Source organism: Alligator sinensis, unplaced genomic scaffold (assembly GCF_000455745.1).
Source record: "Alligator sinensis unplaced genomic scaffold, ASM45574v1 scaffold264_1, whole genome shotgun sequence".
Taxonomy (NCBI): Eukaryota; Metazoa; Chordata; order Crocodylia; family Alligatoridae; genus Alligator; species Alligator sinensis.
In genome coordinates this window covers 2,750,418-2,765,823 of record NW_005841831.1, presented here as the reverse complement: position 1 = coordinate 2,765,823, position 15,406 = coordinate 2,750,418, and the positions used below count along the sequence as shown (strand labels likewise).

The 15,406-nt window shown below is 45.8% G+C and overlaps 1 protein-coding gene across 1 annotated transcript in view; it reads left to right on the top strand.

Annotated features, from left to right (window-relative positions):
* Positions 1–15,406, top strand: part of SEC31B (SEC31 homolog B, COPII coat complex component) — a 64,573-nt gene that overhangs the window by 2,600 nt on the left and 46,567 nt on the right. The window contains exons 2-3 of the mRNA XM_025209231.1: positions 2,953–3,041; positions 15,286–15,406. The exon at positions 15,286–15,406 is cut by the window's right edge and continues 1 nt beyond it. Of these exons, the coding sequence (XP_025065016.1) occupies positions 2,963–3,041; positions 15,286–15,406 (200 nt within the window). The 5' untranslated portion in view covers positions 2,953–2,962. The remainder of the gene's footprint in view (positions 1–2,952; positions 3,042–15,285) is intronic.

Below are 15,406 nucleotides of genomic sequence, written 5' to 3'. Positions count from 1 at the left end.
CCCAGCACCACTGCCTGCCAAGCCCACAGCAGCAGCCTACCCCACCCCACGCAGATCCTGGGGACACATGCCCTCCTGGGGTGTGCACAGCAGTGGGAGCCCCCCCTTCCCTGCAACCCCCGGACAAGCTGTGGCTCTGTCCTGTGCCCTGTCCTGGCTGGGCAGTGCCTGCCCCAGCCACATTCCCTCCCTTCCGCCCCATAGGGGCCTCGATCTGCCCCCCTCACCCCTTCTCCTTCCACTACACCAGACTTACCAGCTGGACGCAGCTCTCTGAGCTGTGCTTCTTGCTGCCTATGTGCTGTGCTGCAGCTGCACGCATGCATGGGGCATTTATTGGCCAAATTATTGGCCACATCAGGCAAAAAAAAGCCGATTTCTGATACCGTCAATTTTCTTTATATCGGTGGCGATCCATTATCAGACCTATGTATTGGTGCACCTCTATTGGGCAACTTTTCTTGCCTCCTGCTGTAGCCTTTTGCTGCCCTGCTGTTTTTTCTTCCTCATGTGTTGGAAGCAGGGAAACTGATACTACTAACCCCAGTAGAAGTGTGGGGAGCTGATGACCAGAGGTCCTGGTTTTCCATGGTGTTTCATTTTAATCATGGAAAAATGTGGATTTGAGGTTACTTTTTTTAAACTGGAAATTGGGGATTTTTTTTTTTTATCACAGAAAACGAGGATTCCTTCTGATGACCGACTTTTCTACTTTTCTCACGCCAGAAATTGGAATGAGAGCACACAGTCTGGAACCCTTTGGCCACGAAAATCTGATAGAGCCACAAGGGCAGGGGGTAGAGCAAGCATTTAAGAACAAACGTAGAAGTCTCCCATCTTCTATTTACCACTTTGCATGATGGTGCTGGGGGGGAGACTAGCCCTACATCAGATGATTAGGGTGCAGTGGAAACTGGTCACACTTTATTCTGTACAAACTGATGAAATATCCCATGGCCTCTGGTAAACTGGGGTGAGCTTAGCATGAGAATGGTAGCAGGTAACGAGCTTCAATGGATTCCACAGCAGATTAAGCTAACAGCATTAAAGAAAGTCTGATGAAGCAGCCTGCCCTATAGTTAAATGATACGGGAAGAGATGCCTTTATCTTCTGATCTATGGTGTGGGAGAGGCACCAGAAGGGTGTAGACTGATTGGTCAGTGACTTCAATACCAGCAGAAATGCATGTCAGACCCTCCTTTTGCACAGGCTTTAGATAAGCAGTATCTTTGGTTTCACATAAGCCAAACTAAGATGCAGACAGTTACATATTTAATGCAGTTTGATGGGCAGGGAGGCTGGGTCACTGAAATCAGGGAAGCAATCCCTGTTAGTGAACTCTGCCAGGAATAAACATTCTGAATGAATCTAATCTGGCTAATCCCATGTTGTCAGGCACAGACGGTTGCTAGGCTTGGTCTGTGCCGGGGTGACCAAGCTGTATATGGGTGCCACATGTGGCAGAGCTTCTGGGTATGGCGTGCAGCAGATCAGGAAGGGAACAAGCAACACAGTAGCAGGTAGGGTAAAAAGCAAAGCAGCAAAGTGGGAATGAAGCAGAATGCAGAGCAGCAGTTTAGGCAGGGAGCACAGGGCTGAGTGCAGAAATAGCAGTAGATTGAGCAGGGGAACAGGATCAGAGTTGCACTTGGGGAGGATGCAGGGCTAATTTGTGACACCTGCCAAAAAGGTTGTCCCCCACTGGTCGACACTATAAAATGTTCTTGTGTTTGAAGAGAGTTGCCAACTGTTGCAGTAGCCCACGTTGTGCTGAATGTGAACTAGCATTTTATAGGAACCAGAGCAAATGGCATCATTCACCAAGGGGAATTAAGTGTTCAGTCACAGCTGCCCTGCAGCTGAGTACTTTGCCCTGGTCTCCCTTACCTAGTCCATTTTATTCAGTGTCTTGTCAGTTAGCATAATTGTTGGCAATTGTATCTAGCTAGGGAAGATAAAATTTATAGAAACAGGTCAGGTGCTACAGGCTACAGATCAGTCATTTCTATGTCCCCACTGGTGTGTGGACTACAGACCAATTTGGATTATTATTATTATTGTGGCATCCAGAAACACCAGTCATGGCTAAGGATCCTATGGTGCTAGGTATTGTGTTTCCTTGCCCCATAAGCCTCCAATCTAAGTGTGTTGATATATTTACTCTCTGTTATTGTCTTCTGATTGCCCACAACTGATAACATTTGGTTTCTACTTAGCACTTTATAATGTCTAACAAATAGCCCCGTGTCCCACAAAACATAGAAGCATCATTTGTGTTACAAATAGGGAAAACTCATATATTAAAATTCTAAGTGAATTGCCTCCAGTCACAGAGAGAGTTGCTGGCAACGCTGAGTCTGAAACTCAGCGTTTTCTAATTTCCAGCCATTAGACCATGTTTTCTGCTTGGGAATTCTGCTTCAGTTCCTAATAAATTTTCTTTTAGGGACCTTTAATTCACCTTGATTATTTGTTGTTATCTCTTTCTTCAGCTTGGAATTTACCCTGCCCTGACTCTTTCTTCCTGCTCCCATTCTCTGTTTCCAGACTGGCATCTGTCCATTCAGACAGTGCAGTTTCAGCACTGTTACTAGATTAACTTGACAAAGCTTATGCAGCTAAATGAAACCAAACCTCGACTCTGAAGACTTGAGTATGTCCTTCCTTTCATTTGCATAGTAACTGAAAGTCTTCCAAAATGAGGGTATAGGGAAAGCTTTAATTGTATAGTAGAACCACATGCCAGAACCTGGAGTTGAGCTAGGTTTTTTAATGAGTTCCCAGGTATCCTGATCAGCTCTAAAAAATTTGCTTACTCACCAGTTCACTGGCAATGGACTAGTGAATAACTTTTCTCAAGGGGAGAGTAAAATACCAAAATAATTGTAGCTGGGGTGGGGAATTTTCACGCAGACTTTGGCTGCCCTAATCCCTGTGTAAATCTCTTCTAGAATCCAGAAAATGAAGCTAAAGGAAATTGAGCGAACAGCTGTTCAAGTGTGGAGTCCAGCAAGCAACCATCCCATCTATCTGGCAACAGGTATGGTTCCCCATAAGCTCAGGACTTGAGAGTAAAGGCTTGAGCCACGCAGGTTTTATTTGGCCATGAGCTGCCCAGGAACAGACATCTGATCTTTCCCCAAGACCACTTTAATCACCTCAGAAAAGAAGTCAGTCACTGGCAAGATAAAAATTACAGCCTCACTGTTGAAACAGTCTTAGTGGTTTTTTGGGTATCCATCTTGGTATTTTGAAAGAGATTGGTTTTCAGAGCATGAATTTACAGCACTTTCAGATTAAACATATAATCAAGCTCCATTCATGTGTTCAAATTTCAACACTCATCACTTTTTAAATCATCAGGGCCATATGTTTTTAAAAGAATCTGCTCTTTACCTGGCAACATTCACCTCATGTTATTGAATCTGTCACCATCTTGTAAAATCAGTAGTCTGATTCTTTTCCTGTTCTTTTGCTTCACTCAGATTAGACATTAGAATGGCTAAAGAACCAATAGGGTTACATTTATTTTATTTTGCCACTTCTAGGTTGACAGCTAGTCAGGGTAAATGTTAAATAGCAACATTTTCTTGCTGAAATTCCCAGCTGTATATTTCCAAATTTTTATTAGATTTTGCAACATTGTTCAGGCCCCGGATATAAGTTTGTCTGCTCAGCAACATCTCCAAACTGTATGATATTGCAGAATTTACAAGCGCCTTGAGACAGCATTACTTTAGTTTGTAAATGGAAAGCTAATGATCTGGTATCTCTGCCCTGCAAGCGAACAAGCCAGCTGTGATTCCTGTCTAGGATTGGATTGCATTCCTGTTTTACTTCATACTGTTTTCAGTGCTGCCTGTCAGTCCCTCTCTGGGCTGTAGATCTGACTGTTAGGGCTGTGCAAAGCTTGGTAGCTGATTTGATTCGGAGGAGATTTGGCCTGATTTGGGCCTAATCTCAGAATCTGAATTGAATTGGGAGACTCATGAAAAGGTCTGGATTGAATCAGAAGCCTTTGAATTGATTCGGAAATTCGGAAGGCATGCAGCAAACAGAAACTGAGAAGAGGGAGGGGATTGGGGTGATCGTTGATATATAGAAGAGGCTGAGAGAGGGGAAAGACTGCTTTGATATTGATATCTGTAATTGGCTAGTGACTCTGATCTTTCTCTGAGTTCCCTTCCAATCACAGTGCTCTGGGGGAGCGACGTAGAAACAACGCATAAAGCTGTGTCTGAAGTGATCCGTGCCTTTTGTGAGCTGTCTCTCTCTTGGAGCAGCAGCGTCTGAAAGGCTCTGGCTTGCTAGCTAGTCTCTCTTCTTGTAAATTGTATCCAATCCTTTCCTACTCACCCTTGCCTACAATCCCTATTGTTATCCCTATCCATTCCTTTCAACTTATTCTTCCCCAAAAATCCTCTTATTTGTTCTTGTTAGTCTGTCTTGATTCTTTCTCCTCACAAAAAGAAATCTCACACGCGCGTGCGCGCACACACACACACACACACACACACACACACTTTGTAGCACACCAAACATTATAAAGCATGCTGGAAAGGCAGGTGCTCAGTCATCTGGCAGGGGAGGGAGAGGGGGCAGAGTGAGAACTGCAAGATCCACCTGCCCCAAACATAGACACACCCTCTTTCCTGGCACCAATGAGTCTTCTGCTGCTAGTGGGAGCAAGGAGGTGATAGCAGTGCCTGCACATGCACCAACACTAATGCCACTAACCAGCAGCAGCATGACATTCTCCACCCAGCATGAGCCTTCCAGTGCCAGAGGAGGAGCTGGATCTGGAAGCAGAGGAGTTGAGGGCCATAGCGAAGAAAATTCTGGGGAAGGAGGGGGAATCTGAGTTTGTGCTCCACCCTCCTCAAAGTTACCCTACAGGTAGGTCTCTGAAGGGCACTGTGGAGGAAGTTGTGGGGGCAGGTGGATCAGTTCTTCCTGTTGTTGTGCCTCTGCCTGGTGAGGAGGGTATAAGGCAGGATCCCCACCTGCAACCCAGAAGTGGGTGGGTAGTATAGTGTGGGATCATTCTGAGGTGACAGATGATCCCAGGTATGCTACCTACCAGCACTGCTGAAGGCAGATCAGCCAAGGCAAGGAGATGAAACACTTTGCCACCATGGCAGTGTTGCTGCATCTCAGGAGGTAGCACCCCCTTGCCCTTGTTCCTCTTCAGCCTGGCACTAGTGGGAGCGTGCTCAAAAATAAATCCTCCTTTCCAAAGCCCGTGTCCCCAAGAAGCAGAGGCAGGCCACCCTGGGCCAGTGTGGGAAAGGTGGAGATGGGGGCATGTTCCGAAGGTGAGCTAGGTCACCCAGAGCATTGGGGAGATGCTTGCTCTGGATGGCCAGCCCTTCTCCTTTGAGTGCCCAGGGTTCAGGCGGCTCACGGTGCTCATGACCCCATCGTAGCAAGTGCCCGCATGCACCACCATTTAGCAGGACAGTGATGCCCTCCCTGTGTGAGGCATGCAGGGAGTACTTGAGGGAGAGGCTGTGCAAGGCAGGTCCTTGGATAGCCTTGCACTTTAGCTCGGACATCTGGAGTAGCTGGGGGGGAAATCATGCTTATGTCTCCCTCAAAGGGCACTGGTGCGATCAGTGAAGGTGTCGGTGGGCTGTCCTTCAAGTGGAGGTGATGGATGAGTCCCACATGGCAAGGGAGATCATGGTGGCCATGAACTGCATGGTGGCTTGTTGGGCAGGGTGAGCTCACCCATGGGTTCATGGTCACCGACAACAGGCCAGTATGGTCAAGGCAGTGCGTGATGCCAACTTCATTGGCATCTACTGTGTGGCACACAAGTTCCACCTCGTAGTCAGAGACGCCTTGGAGGTCAACAGGGCTCCCGGTGACAGCTCTGTCACTACCAGCCAGCTCATTTTGAAATGCAGGAAGGTGGCAAGCTACTTCCACTGGAGCGTCAAGGGGGGCAAGATGCTGTAGGGCAAACAGACAGAGCTGAGCATCCTGCAGCACAAAATCATGCAGGATGTGGAGACTCGGTGGAACTCCACATACCTGATGTTCGAGAGGCAGTTGATTCTAATCATTGAATTGAATCACTGTCCCTCCAAATCAGCTGAATCTGAATTCAAAGTGATTACTTGCTGCTTCACACAGGCCTACTGACCATGTCAAGGAAAGTGACTAAAGTTCAGTTATCACTTCATTATAAACTTGGTTCCGGTTTGGGTTATGAACTAGTCCTTAGTTATATTCTTATAGCAAGGCCAAATTATTAATCAGAGCAAGGATCCTGGTTTCAGTCCTCTCTAGGAACTGCCTAATTTTCATAACTTCGATTACTTCTTAGTAGACAAAGTGTCTCTGGAGCACGTCCCCTCATTCACAGTGGAATATCATTCCTGTGGCAACTGTCATTTGCTTGTATGGGAAAATCACATTAGTAAATATTAATCATGTTTTTAGTATAATTTATTGTAGGGTTAGCGTACATGGAGGTTTTCCGGGTCATGTCCTCTTTTTTGATCCTTTTTATTTCCTTCTGGGTGGGTTTTTTAAATCTAATCAAATGTCTGGGATTTTGCTCAGCTCAGCTGTGCAAGGGGAGCAGGTAACTTCTGGCGCTGGGAGAAGCTGCCCAGGCACCTGGGTTGCCCCCCAAAAATGCCTGGCCACCCTGGGGCAGAGGAGATGTCCCCAGGGTCCTAGCACCTACCAAGTTCAATGTAGTTTCTCTGCCTCAACATAGAAGGCACTCCCACGATCCTAGCCACCTGCCTTTTTCTATCTATTCCGCTTGCAGCAGCATCTGGTCAACATGGGGTGTGGGACTGCAACTTGTGGAGGGGGCTGGATTGTATGCAGCAGCCCACTGTGTGAAAAAGGTTGCAGGGGTGGGGCAGTCCAGAGATGGAGGGAGCAGGGTGTTGTGGCTTGGAAGTGAGGGGCTGGGGACTGTGGGTCCAGAGTGCAGGGCAGGAGTGAGGGGCACCAGCAGGGATGGGGTAGGGTGCAGGTTGTGAGTAAGGGGCACCAGCATGACCCAGGGAGGCAGGGTACTATGGATTGGGAGTGAGGGGCACTGGCAGGGCTAGGGGTCCCCGGGGCAGGAGTGAGGGGCTGCAGCAGGGCTGGGGATCTGTGGCTTGGGTGTGAAGGTAATTGAGTGGGCAGGGCCAGGGCACCATCCTATCACTGCCCCTCACAATCATATAACCTTCCCTGCCCCCCTCCCCTTGTCCCCCTGCACACTCGTGACAGGTGTCCTCTTCCTTAGAACTGGAAATATGGTAACCCTATTGTAATTTAGCAGTTCATAACAAGGAAGAAAAATTAGGATTTATTTAGTTCAGAAAAGAGATGATTGAAGGGAGTATTCGATAATTACCTTCAAGCACAAAAGGGTTGTTGCAAAGAGGACAGCAGTTGGTTGTTCTCCATGCCCACAGGGACTGGTAATGAGTTTAAATTACAGCAAGGGAAATTTGGGTTAGATATTTGAAAGAGCTTTCTACCTATATCTGTAATTAATCACTTGGGCAGATTATCTAGGAAGACTATGGAATCTCCATCACTGGAACTATTTAAATGTAGGTTAGACAAACGCATGGTTGGGGTGGTTTAGAAAGGGATGATCTTGCTCTGAGCAGAGGGTTGAACTAGATGGCCTCTTAAGGTCTCTTCCAGCCCTATCTTCTGATGACTGAGCTGCCACCATGTGAACAACTCACTCTTCTTGGATCATTAGTGTTTCAGAAGCTGCTATTAGGACTATCAGCTATAGAATAGCTCTAGGATAGGGGTGGGCAAAATATGACCATATTCAGCCCACCAATTGGTACTATCTAGTCCACGGGCAGGTGGCATGGGCAGTGGCTCCAGCTGCTGCTGGCACTGTAGGGGACACTGGGCAGAAGCAGCCCTGCCTGCCTGGCTCTGTGTGGCAGGCCCTGGGGAAGGCATGCTCGGACCCCAGCACTTCCACTTGTGGCAATGGCACCCTACCTGTCTGCAGGTCAGAGCTGGCAGGAGCTACCCCAGGGTTAGAACTAGGAGGCAAGTGCTCCGCACCTGAGCTTGGGGGTGGCAGAGCTTCCCTGGTGCATCCTGGCAGGTGAAGCCCTAGCGCTACCTCCCACCTTGCCTCACGTAGTGCTGTAAGCCGACCCAGTCACCTGCTACCTGGCTGCAGCCAGTGTGACTCCTGTCCTGTCTGCCCAGGCGAGGCTGCCCCCAACACCATTGGGCTGGGGCTCCTCCTGGGGGAAGGAGGACACCCAGGCTGCAGGTGGGTGCAGCCTGCATGGCTCTGGCAGGGAGCTTGGGCAGGTGGGTTTGAAGTGCAGGTGGCTCTTGAGATACGTCAGGATGCAGGCTGAAGCAGGAGCTCCCTTGTGATTTGGGGGTGGCTGGGCATTGGCAGGGCTCTCCTGGGGGTAGGGGTGTCCAACCTTAGCCAAATATCCTGCTGGCTGGTTTTGATTCCCCTGGGAAAGAGACTGTATTTTGAGCTACTATGCAATTGCACTATATACACTACTCAAAAAAACATAAATCAGGACAAAACTTCTTTTTGAAATAAAATTAAAAGTGTATTGTAGATGTTTTATTTTGTGCATATGATTTTTGTCTTATCTATAATTTTTTGTGTGTAGCCCTCACCAGCTCACCAAAACTCATTAAGTGGCTCTCCAACAGAAATAATTGCCCACCCCTACTCTAGGAGGCCTGACCAAAGCTGCAGCACATATTGGAACGAGTTCCCTGATATGGTTGTATCATTAATGTAGATAGGGCCGTAATGGGAGAAGCTGGAATTATTTCTGAAAGGAACAATAGGGATTTCTGTATGTTCAAATGGAAAAGAAATTTATCATATTTTCTCAGATGCACCATGCCCCAGAGTAAGATGCATGCTTTTGAAAGGCAGAATGAAGAAGAGATCTTTCCTTATAGTAAGCAACTGAGTAGCAGTTGTCAGAGAGCCGAGCTGCTCACGTTCTGCTTCTTGTCAGGGAAGAACATGTTTTTACTGGCAATCTGAATTTTTTTTTACTGATAACCAGACTTTGTCACTGACACAATTTTACTGATATATATTTTACATAATGTAAATGTAACTCTTCTGTGAGGCTCTGCCATGTTGCCATGCCCCAGTTGGAAGGACTGGGTTCAGATGTAGGGGTTTAACACCAACCAGAATAAAAAAAGTAAAAAAGTTGCAGTATTTTTTTTCTCAGGTTGGCAACCTGGTTTGACTGCAGCAGTGGTTTTACACGATGCTGTGTCCCTCTGTGCCCCTTCCCCAGGTTTTCCTTACCCTGCACCATAACCCCCCCGCCACCCCAGCAGCTTTACCCTGATGGTCCTGCTCCCCCAATCCTGGCACAGAGCCCTAAATAAACTTTTCTGTGACCCAGCAGTATTCTAGGCAGCCAATGAGACTCAGCAGCACATAGCTGGAGCAGGGGGAGTATCTACAAAGCCCTGAGAAAAGGCTTACCATGTTCTTTTTGTCCATCAACAGTGAACCCAGCTTCTTTCCAACCAGAGATCTTCAGTCAGCTCTAATTAGTTTTTTAGCGATGGCTCAATTTTTTATGGACTTCAGGGACCAACATTTTTTACCTGAATTTTTACTGATTGTCTTTAAATTTATGGACAGCTGGCAACCCTGCTCCCTGTTGATTGTGTTCAGGCTTTACTTTTGCTTTCACTTGGACAAAGCTTAAGCGACAGAAACTGCTGTTACCATATTTCCTTGCATGTAATATGCATTCAGATTTCCAGCAGGTTTTATGGAAAAATGGTGCAAGCACTGCAAAAGCCTTAGGACTTTAAGACTGGAAAGGATATCCTATGCCATTAAGTCCTGTCCCTTGCATTTGTAAGCTACAGTTTGTCCAAGGATTCTTAAACATTATCCATTCAACACCATAACTACAAGGCACTAAAGCAGAAACACCAAAAATACCCTACAAAATGGCACAGGTAAAAGCGGGAGAGACAAGGATACTGCAAATGCTTGGCACTGCAGTGACAGGGAAGTAATTGGTTAGTATGTGCTCAGAGGACATTAGGAAGAGGACATGATTCATGCTATAGAGGAAGGCAAAAATCTCCCAAGTCCTTATCAGTCTGACCTGAGGGAAAAATTCCTTCCTGAACCCAAATTTGGCAGCTGTTTTAACCCTGAGCTGAAGAGCAAGACCCTCTTCATTAGGATCCTCTGAGGTTTCTGTTTGCCAGCAGGAGCACCCGTAGGCCCTAACTAAAATCTTCAGCCAATGGCCAATGCTTCAGATGAAGGCAGAAAAACTCAGAAGCCAATAAAGTATTCATAAGGGGGAAAGCCATCCTTCCTGATCCCTACAGGCAACCAGCAAAAACTTTGGAGGATTGCCAGGCACCTTCCACACTGAGCATTACCTCTGTACCCCAACAAACGGATTACAAACACATGAATCCACTTATTGTACATGCTTATTGTTGAACCAGCAATTCCCTATTGCTGCCATACTATCCCTTCTGTAAATGTATTGAGTTCAGTCTTAAAGTAACTTAGGTACTTTGCCCTGACTACCTTCTTTGAAGGACCATTCTGAAACTTCACTTTTCTGATGGTTAAATTGGAAATTAGAAGATTTCTAAATTAGTTCATAACCAGTTTGCAGTCATCTGATCACATGTTAGTATTGTTTTCTAACCTGAAAAGCTCTTCTCCTTCCCTAAAAGTCACCCTATGGACAAGTTTATAAAAAGTATTCACATCTCCCTTGTTTTGGTTTGTTATTTAAATGTTGTCTCATTGGTACAGAATTGATAAATCTACCAGTTGACTTTGAAAAATGTTTGTTCCCTACTTTTATTGAAAGCATTTGTTATCCAATCTATATCAGGGAAATTGAAGTCACCCATAATTACACATTTTCCACTACTATTACCTTCTCCTGAAAACTTACTGTCTCTCGAGTCTAAACCTGGCAGTCTGTAACAAATCCCCAACACCAATCCCTTTACACTTTGCGTTATGCCTTCCTAGAGTATTTAACCCAAATAGATTCTGTTTCATCTATGCTATTGCTTTGTATTTCCTTCCAGTTTACCACTTCATTAATTGACAGTGCTATTTCTCTGCCTTTACATTTTATTTTAATCTTTCCTAAAGAGTTTATACCCTTCAGTATCTGTATTCCAATTATATCTGCTATTGCGCTGTGCTTCTGGTATTCCTATTTTGTCCAGTTTCACGTTCCACTGAAGGAGTTCTGAGTCTTCCATTTTGTTACCCAGACTCCTTGCACTGGTATGCAAACATTTTAGTTGTTTCCTTCTAACATTACCAAGTTTCCAGGCGGAATATGTTTGACCATCCAGTCTCAGTGATGTTGCCACCTCCTCATTTACCTGATGCTTTTCTGTTGGATGTTTGTTTATGGTAGGGAGATTATATGGTTTTCTCCCAATATTTTCTCCTGAGTCAGTCTAACTTTGATAATAACACAAGTGTATTTCCTCCCTTGGCCAAGTGGAGAAATGTCTTATGTCTGTAAATATCTCCCAGAGGTTCTGTCCCAAAACTTTTCGGATGGCACCAGTCCTTGAGCTGTCCCTCAGTTTTTCTTGTCTTGTCTCATCTTCTCCTAGGACAAGAAGAATCCTATAGAGGATAACCTGAGCTTCTACATCTTTTAAACATCTTCATCTTAGCATAATTGTCTTTTATCCTTGTTAATAAGCATATGGTCATACTATTCGTTCCCACATGAAGAACAATTAATAGATTCTTGCCTACTCCCATCAAAATCCTGTTCAGCCTTGGGTCTTTGTGACAAATCTTTGTTTCTGCTAGACAGTGCACCTTTCTGGTTTCTGGGTTAGCCTTTGTAACTGTTCTGTCTTTTTTTTTTAAATTAATCCCAAATTACATAAATGTCTTTTCCCTTCAGCTCATTCTGTCTGTAGATCTTGTCTTTTGCTTTCCTTTGGTCCTTCCTCTCGTCTTCCTGAGCTAAGGATACCTGTTAACTTCATTTACTTTTCCCTTCTTTTTTGGATTAGTGGCTCTTCTCTTCCATCCCAGTGTCAGATCTTGCCTTTTTTTTCTTTTCATTTATCTACATGGTAAATTAATTCTTTGATTCTATTTCTCTCCTAGTTGGTTAGTTCCTTTGCCTTGTTCTCGTACTTCTGACTCCATGGATTCTCCTACTTTCCTGAAGGTCTGCGATTAGCTCATCTTTTCCAGTGGGTGTCACAGACTACTCATTTGTTTGCATGGCCTCACCTCTCCTTGTTTCCATTACATGTTCAATATCCGGTGTGAATTCCATCATTGTCTTTTGGCTGCATTTTCAAACCTTCAATCTTCTCTTCCATGAACACCATCAAACAGTACACGTTGTATATCATAGAATCATAGGAAGTTAGGACTGGAAGGGACCTCAGGAGGTCATCTAGTCCACCCCCCTGCTCAAAACAGGACCATCCCCAACTAGATCATCCCAGCCAAAGCTTTGTCTAGCCAGGTCTTAAAAACCTTCAAGGATGGAGAGTCTACCACCTCTCTGGGTAACCTGTTCTAGTGTTTTACTACTCTCCTAGTGAGAAAATTCTTCCTAATATCTAACCTAAACTTCCCTTGCTGCAACTTGAGACCATTGCTCCTTGTTCTGTCATCTGCCACCACTGAGAACAGTCCAGCTCCATCTTCTTTCTAACCCCCCTTCAGGTGGTTAAAGACTGCTATTAAGTCCCATCTCAGTCTCCTCTTCTCTAGACTAAATAAGCTCAGTTTCCTCAGCCTCTCCTCGTAAGTCATGTGCCCCAGCCCCCTCACCATTTTTGTTGGAATGAGTCCAGCGGAGGGCAATTTGTCCATACCCTTTCTGTAGTGGGGGTCCCAAAACTGAACATAGTACTCCAGATGTGGCCTCACCAGTGCTGAATAGAGGGGAATAATCACTGCCCTTGTCCTACTAGCAACACACCTACCAATGCAGCCCAGTATGCCATTAGCTTTCTTGGCAACAAGGGCACACTGCTGGCTCATATTCATCTTATTGTCCACTGTAACCTCCAGGTCCTTTTCTTCAGAGCTGCTATCCAGCTAATCAGCCCCCAGCCTATACTGGTGCATGGGATTGTTCCATCTTAAGTGCAGGACTTTGCACTTGCCCTTGTTGAACCTCATGAGATTTCTTTTGGCCCAATCCTTCAATTTGTCTAAGTTACTCCAAACCCTAGCCCTATCCTTCAGTGTGTCTACTACTTCTCCCAGCTTAGTGTCATCTGCAGACTTGCTGAGGGTGCACTCTGCCATCTTCTAGGTTGTTGATGAAGACATTGAATAAAACTGGCCCCAGGACCGACCCTTGGGGCACTCCCATTTGATACCGGCTGCCAACTAGACATCGAGCCGTTGATTACTACTTTCTGAGCCCAATGCTCCAGCCAGTTTTCTATCCACCTTATAGTCCATTCATCCAGCCCATAGTTTCTTAGCTTGTCTGCAAGAATGCTGTGGGAGACTGTATCAGAAGCCTTTCTGAAGTCAAGGTACACCACGTCCACCAATCTCCCCACATCCACAAAGCCAGTCACCTCGTCATTGAAGGCAGTCAGGTTGTTCAGGCATGACTTGCCTCTGGTGAATCCATACTGACTGTTCCTAATCACCTATTTATCCTCCAAGTGCTTAGAAATGGATTCCTTGAGGATCTGCTCCATGATTTTTCCAGGGACTGAGGTGAGGCTGACAAGTCGGTAGTTCCCTGGATCCTCCTCCTTCCCTTTCTTAAATATGGGCACTATATTTGCCCTTTTCCAGTCATCCAGGACCTCTCCTGATGGCCATGAGTTTTCAAAGATGATGGCCAGTGACTCTGCAATCACATCAGCCAACTCCTTCAGCACCCTCGGATGCATTGCATCTGGCCCCATGGAGTCGTACAAGTCAAGCTTTTTGTAAACAGTGCCTAACCTGTTCTTTCACCACTGTTGGCTGCTCACCTCCTCCCCAAATTGTGCTGCCCACTGCAGTAGTCTGGGAGCTGGTCTTGTGTGTGAAGACTGCGGCAAAAAAGGCATTGAGCACTTCAGCCTTTTCTGCGTACTCTGTCACAAGGTTGCAGTAAGGGACTCACACTTTCCCTGATCCTCCTCTTGCTACCAACATACTTGTAGAAACCCTTCTTGTTACCCTTCATATTGCTTGCTGCCTGCAACTCTAATTGCGCTTTGGCCTTCCTGACTTCATCCCTGCATGCCTAAGGAATGCTCTCATACTCTTCCCTAGTTATTTGTCCAAGTTTCCACTTCTTATAAGCTTCCTTTTTGTGATTCATTTTACTGAAGACTTCCCTGCTAAGCCAAGCTGGTCTTCTGCCATACTTGCTAGTCTTTCTGCACATCGGGATGTTTTGTTCCTGCACTCTCAGTAAGGCTTCTTTGAAGTACAGTCAACTCTCCTGGACTCCTTTTCCCCTCATACTGGCTTCCCAAGGGGATCCTGCCCATGAGTTCCCTGAGTGAGTCCAGGCCAGGTTTCTGAAGTCCAGGATTCCGCTGCTCTCCATCCTATCTTTCCTCAGGATCCTGGTCACTGCTGCCCAAGTTGCCATCCACTACTACATTCCCCACCAATTCTTCCCTGTTAGCATCAGGTCAAGAAGAGCAAGGTTCCTAGTTGGCTGCTTCAGCAATTGCAGCAGGAAGTTGTCCGCAGTACTCTCCAAAAACTTCCTGGATTGCCTGATACGTAGCTGATGTTAGGAACCCATCCATAGATGATGCATACAATCCAGTTTCCATGTCTCGTCATCCTCGTTTTCCCTGTCATATTTTAAAATGTTTCTGTGGATGTTGCATTTTCCATCTTTTGTACTTTGCATTTGCATTTTTAAGAAAAAACCTGGGTAGGGCGAGGAGAAGGCACTGTCAGAAAAAAAGAAAATGCCCACTAAAATACCATGCCAAATTCCTCCTCAAAATGTCCTATCAGCTGCTACTCACTGGCCATTGGCTTTTTTAGGCTTCTGTAGCTGGGTGCAGCCCCTCCATCTAATTAGGCATAGCTTGGGGAAGAGGCAGCCCCCTTCCCCCAAACAAACAAACAAAAAATGCCTTCAAATCCCTGCACAGTGTAAGCATGTAGCAGCTGATCAAACTTGGTATCTTCTACACAAACAGTTCCATAACGTACATATACCACCAGACCCAACACCAATTCACCCTGGATGGTTCTTATATTTTGGGCCCATAGAAAGATCTCTCATCTGTATCACTTCTTGTACTTTTGCTAGGAACATCTGCCCAGCAGCTGGATGCTTCTTTTAGTACAAATGCCACTCTGGAGATCTTTGAGGTTGATTTCAGGGATCCTTCCCTTGACATGAAACGCAGAGGAGTCCTTACTACTTCTAA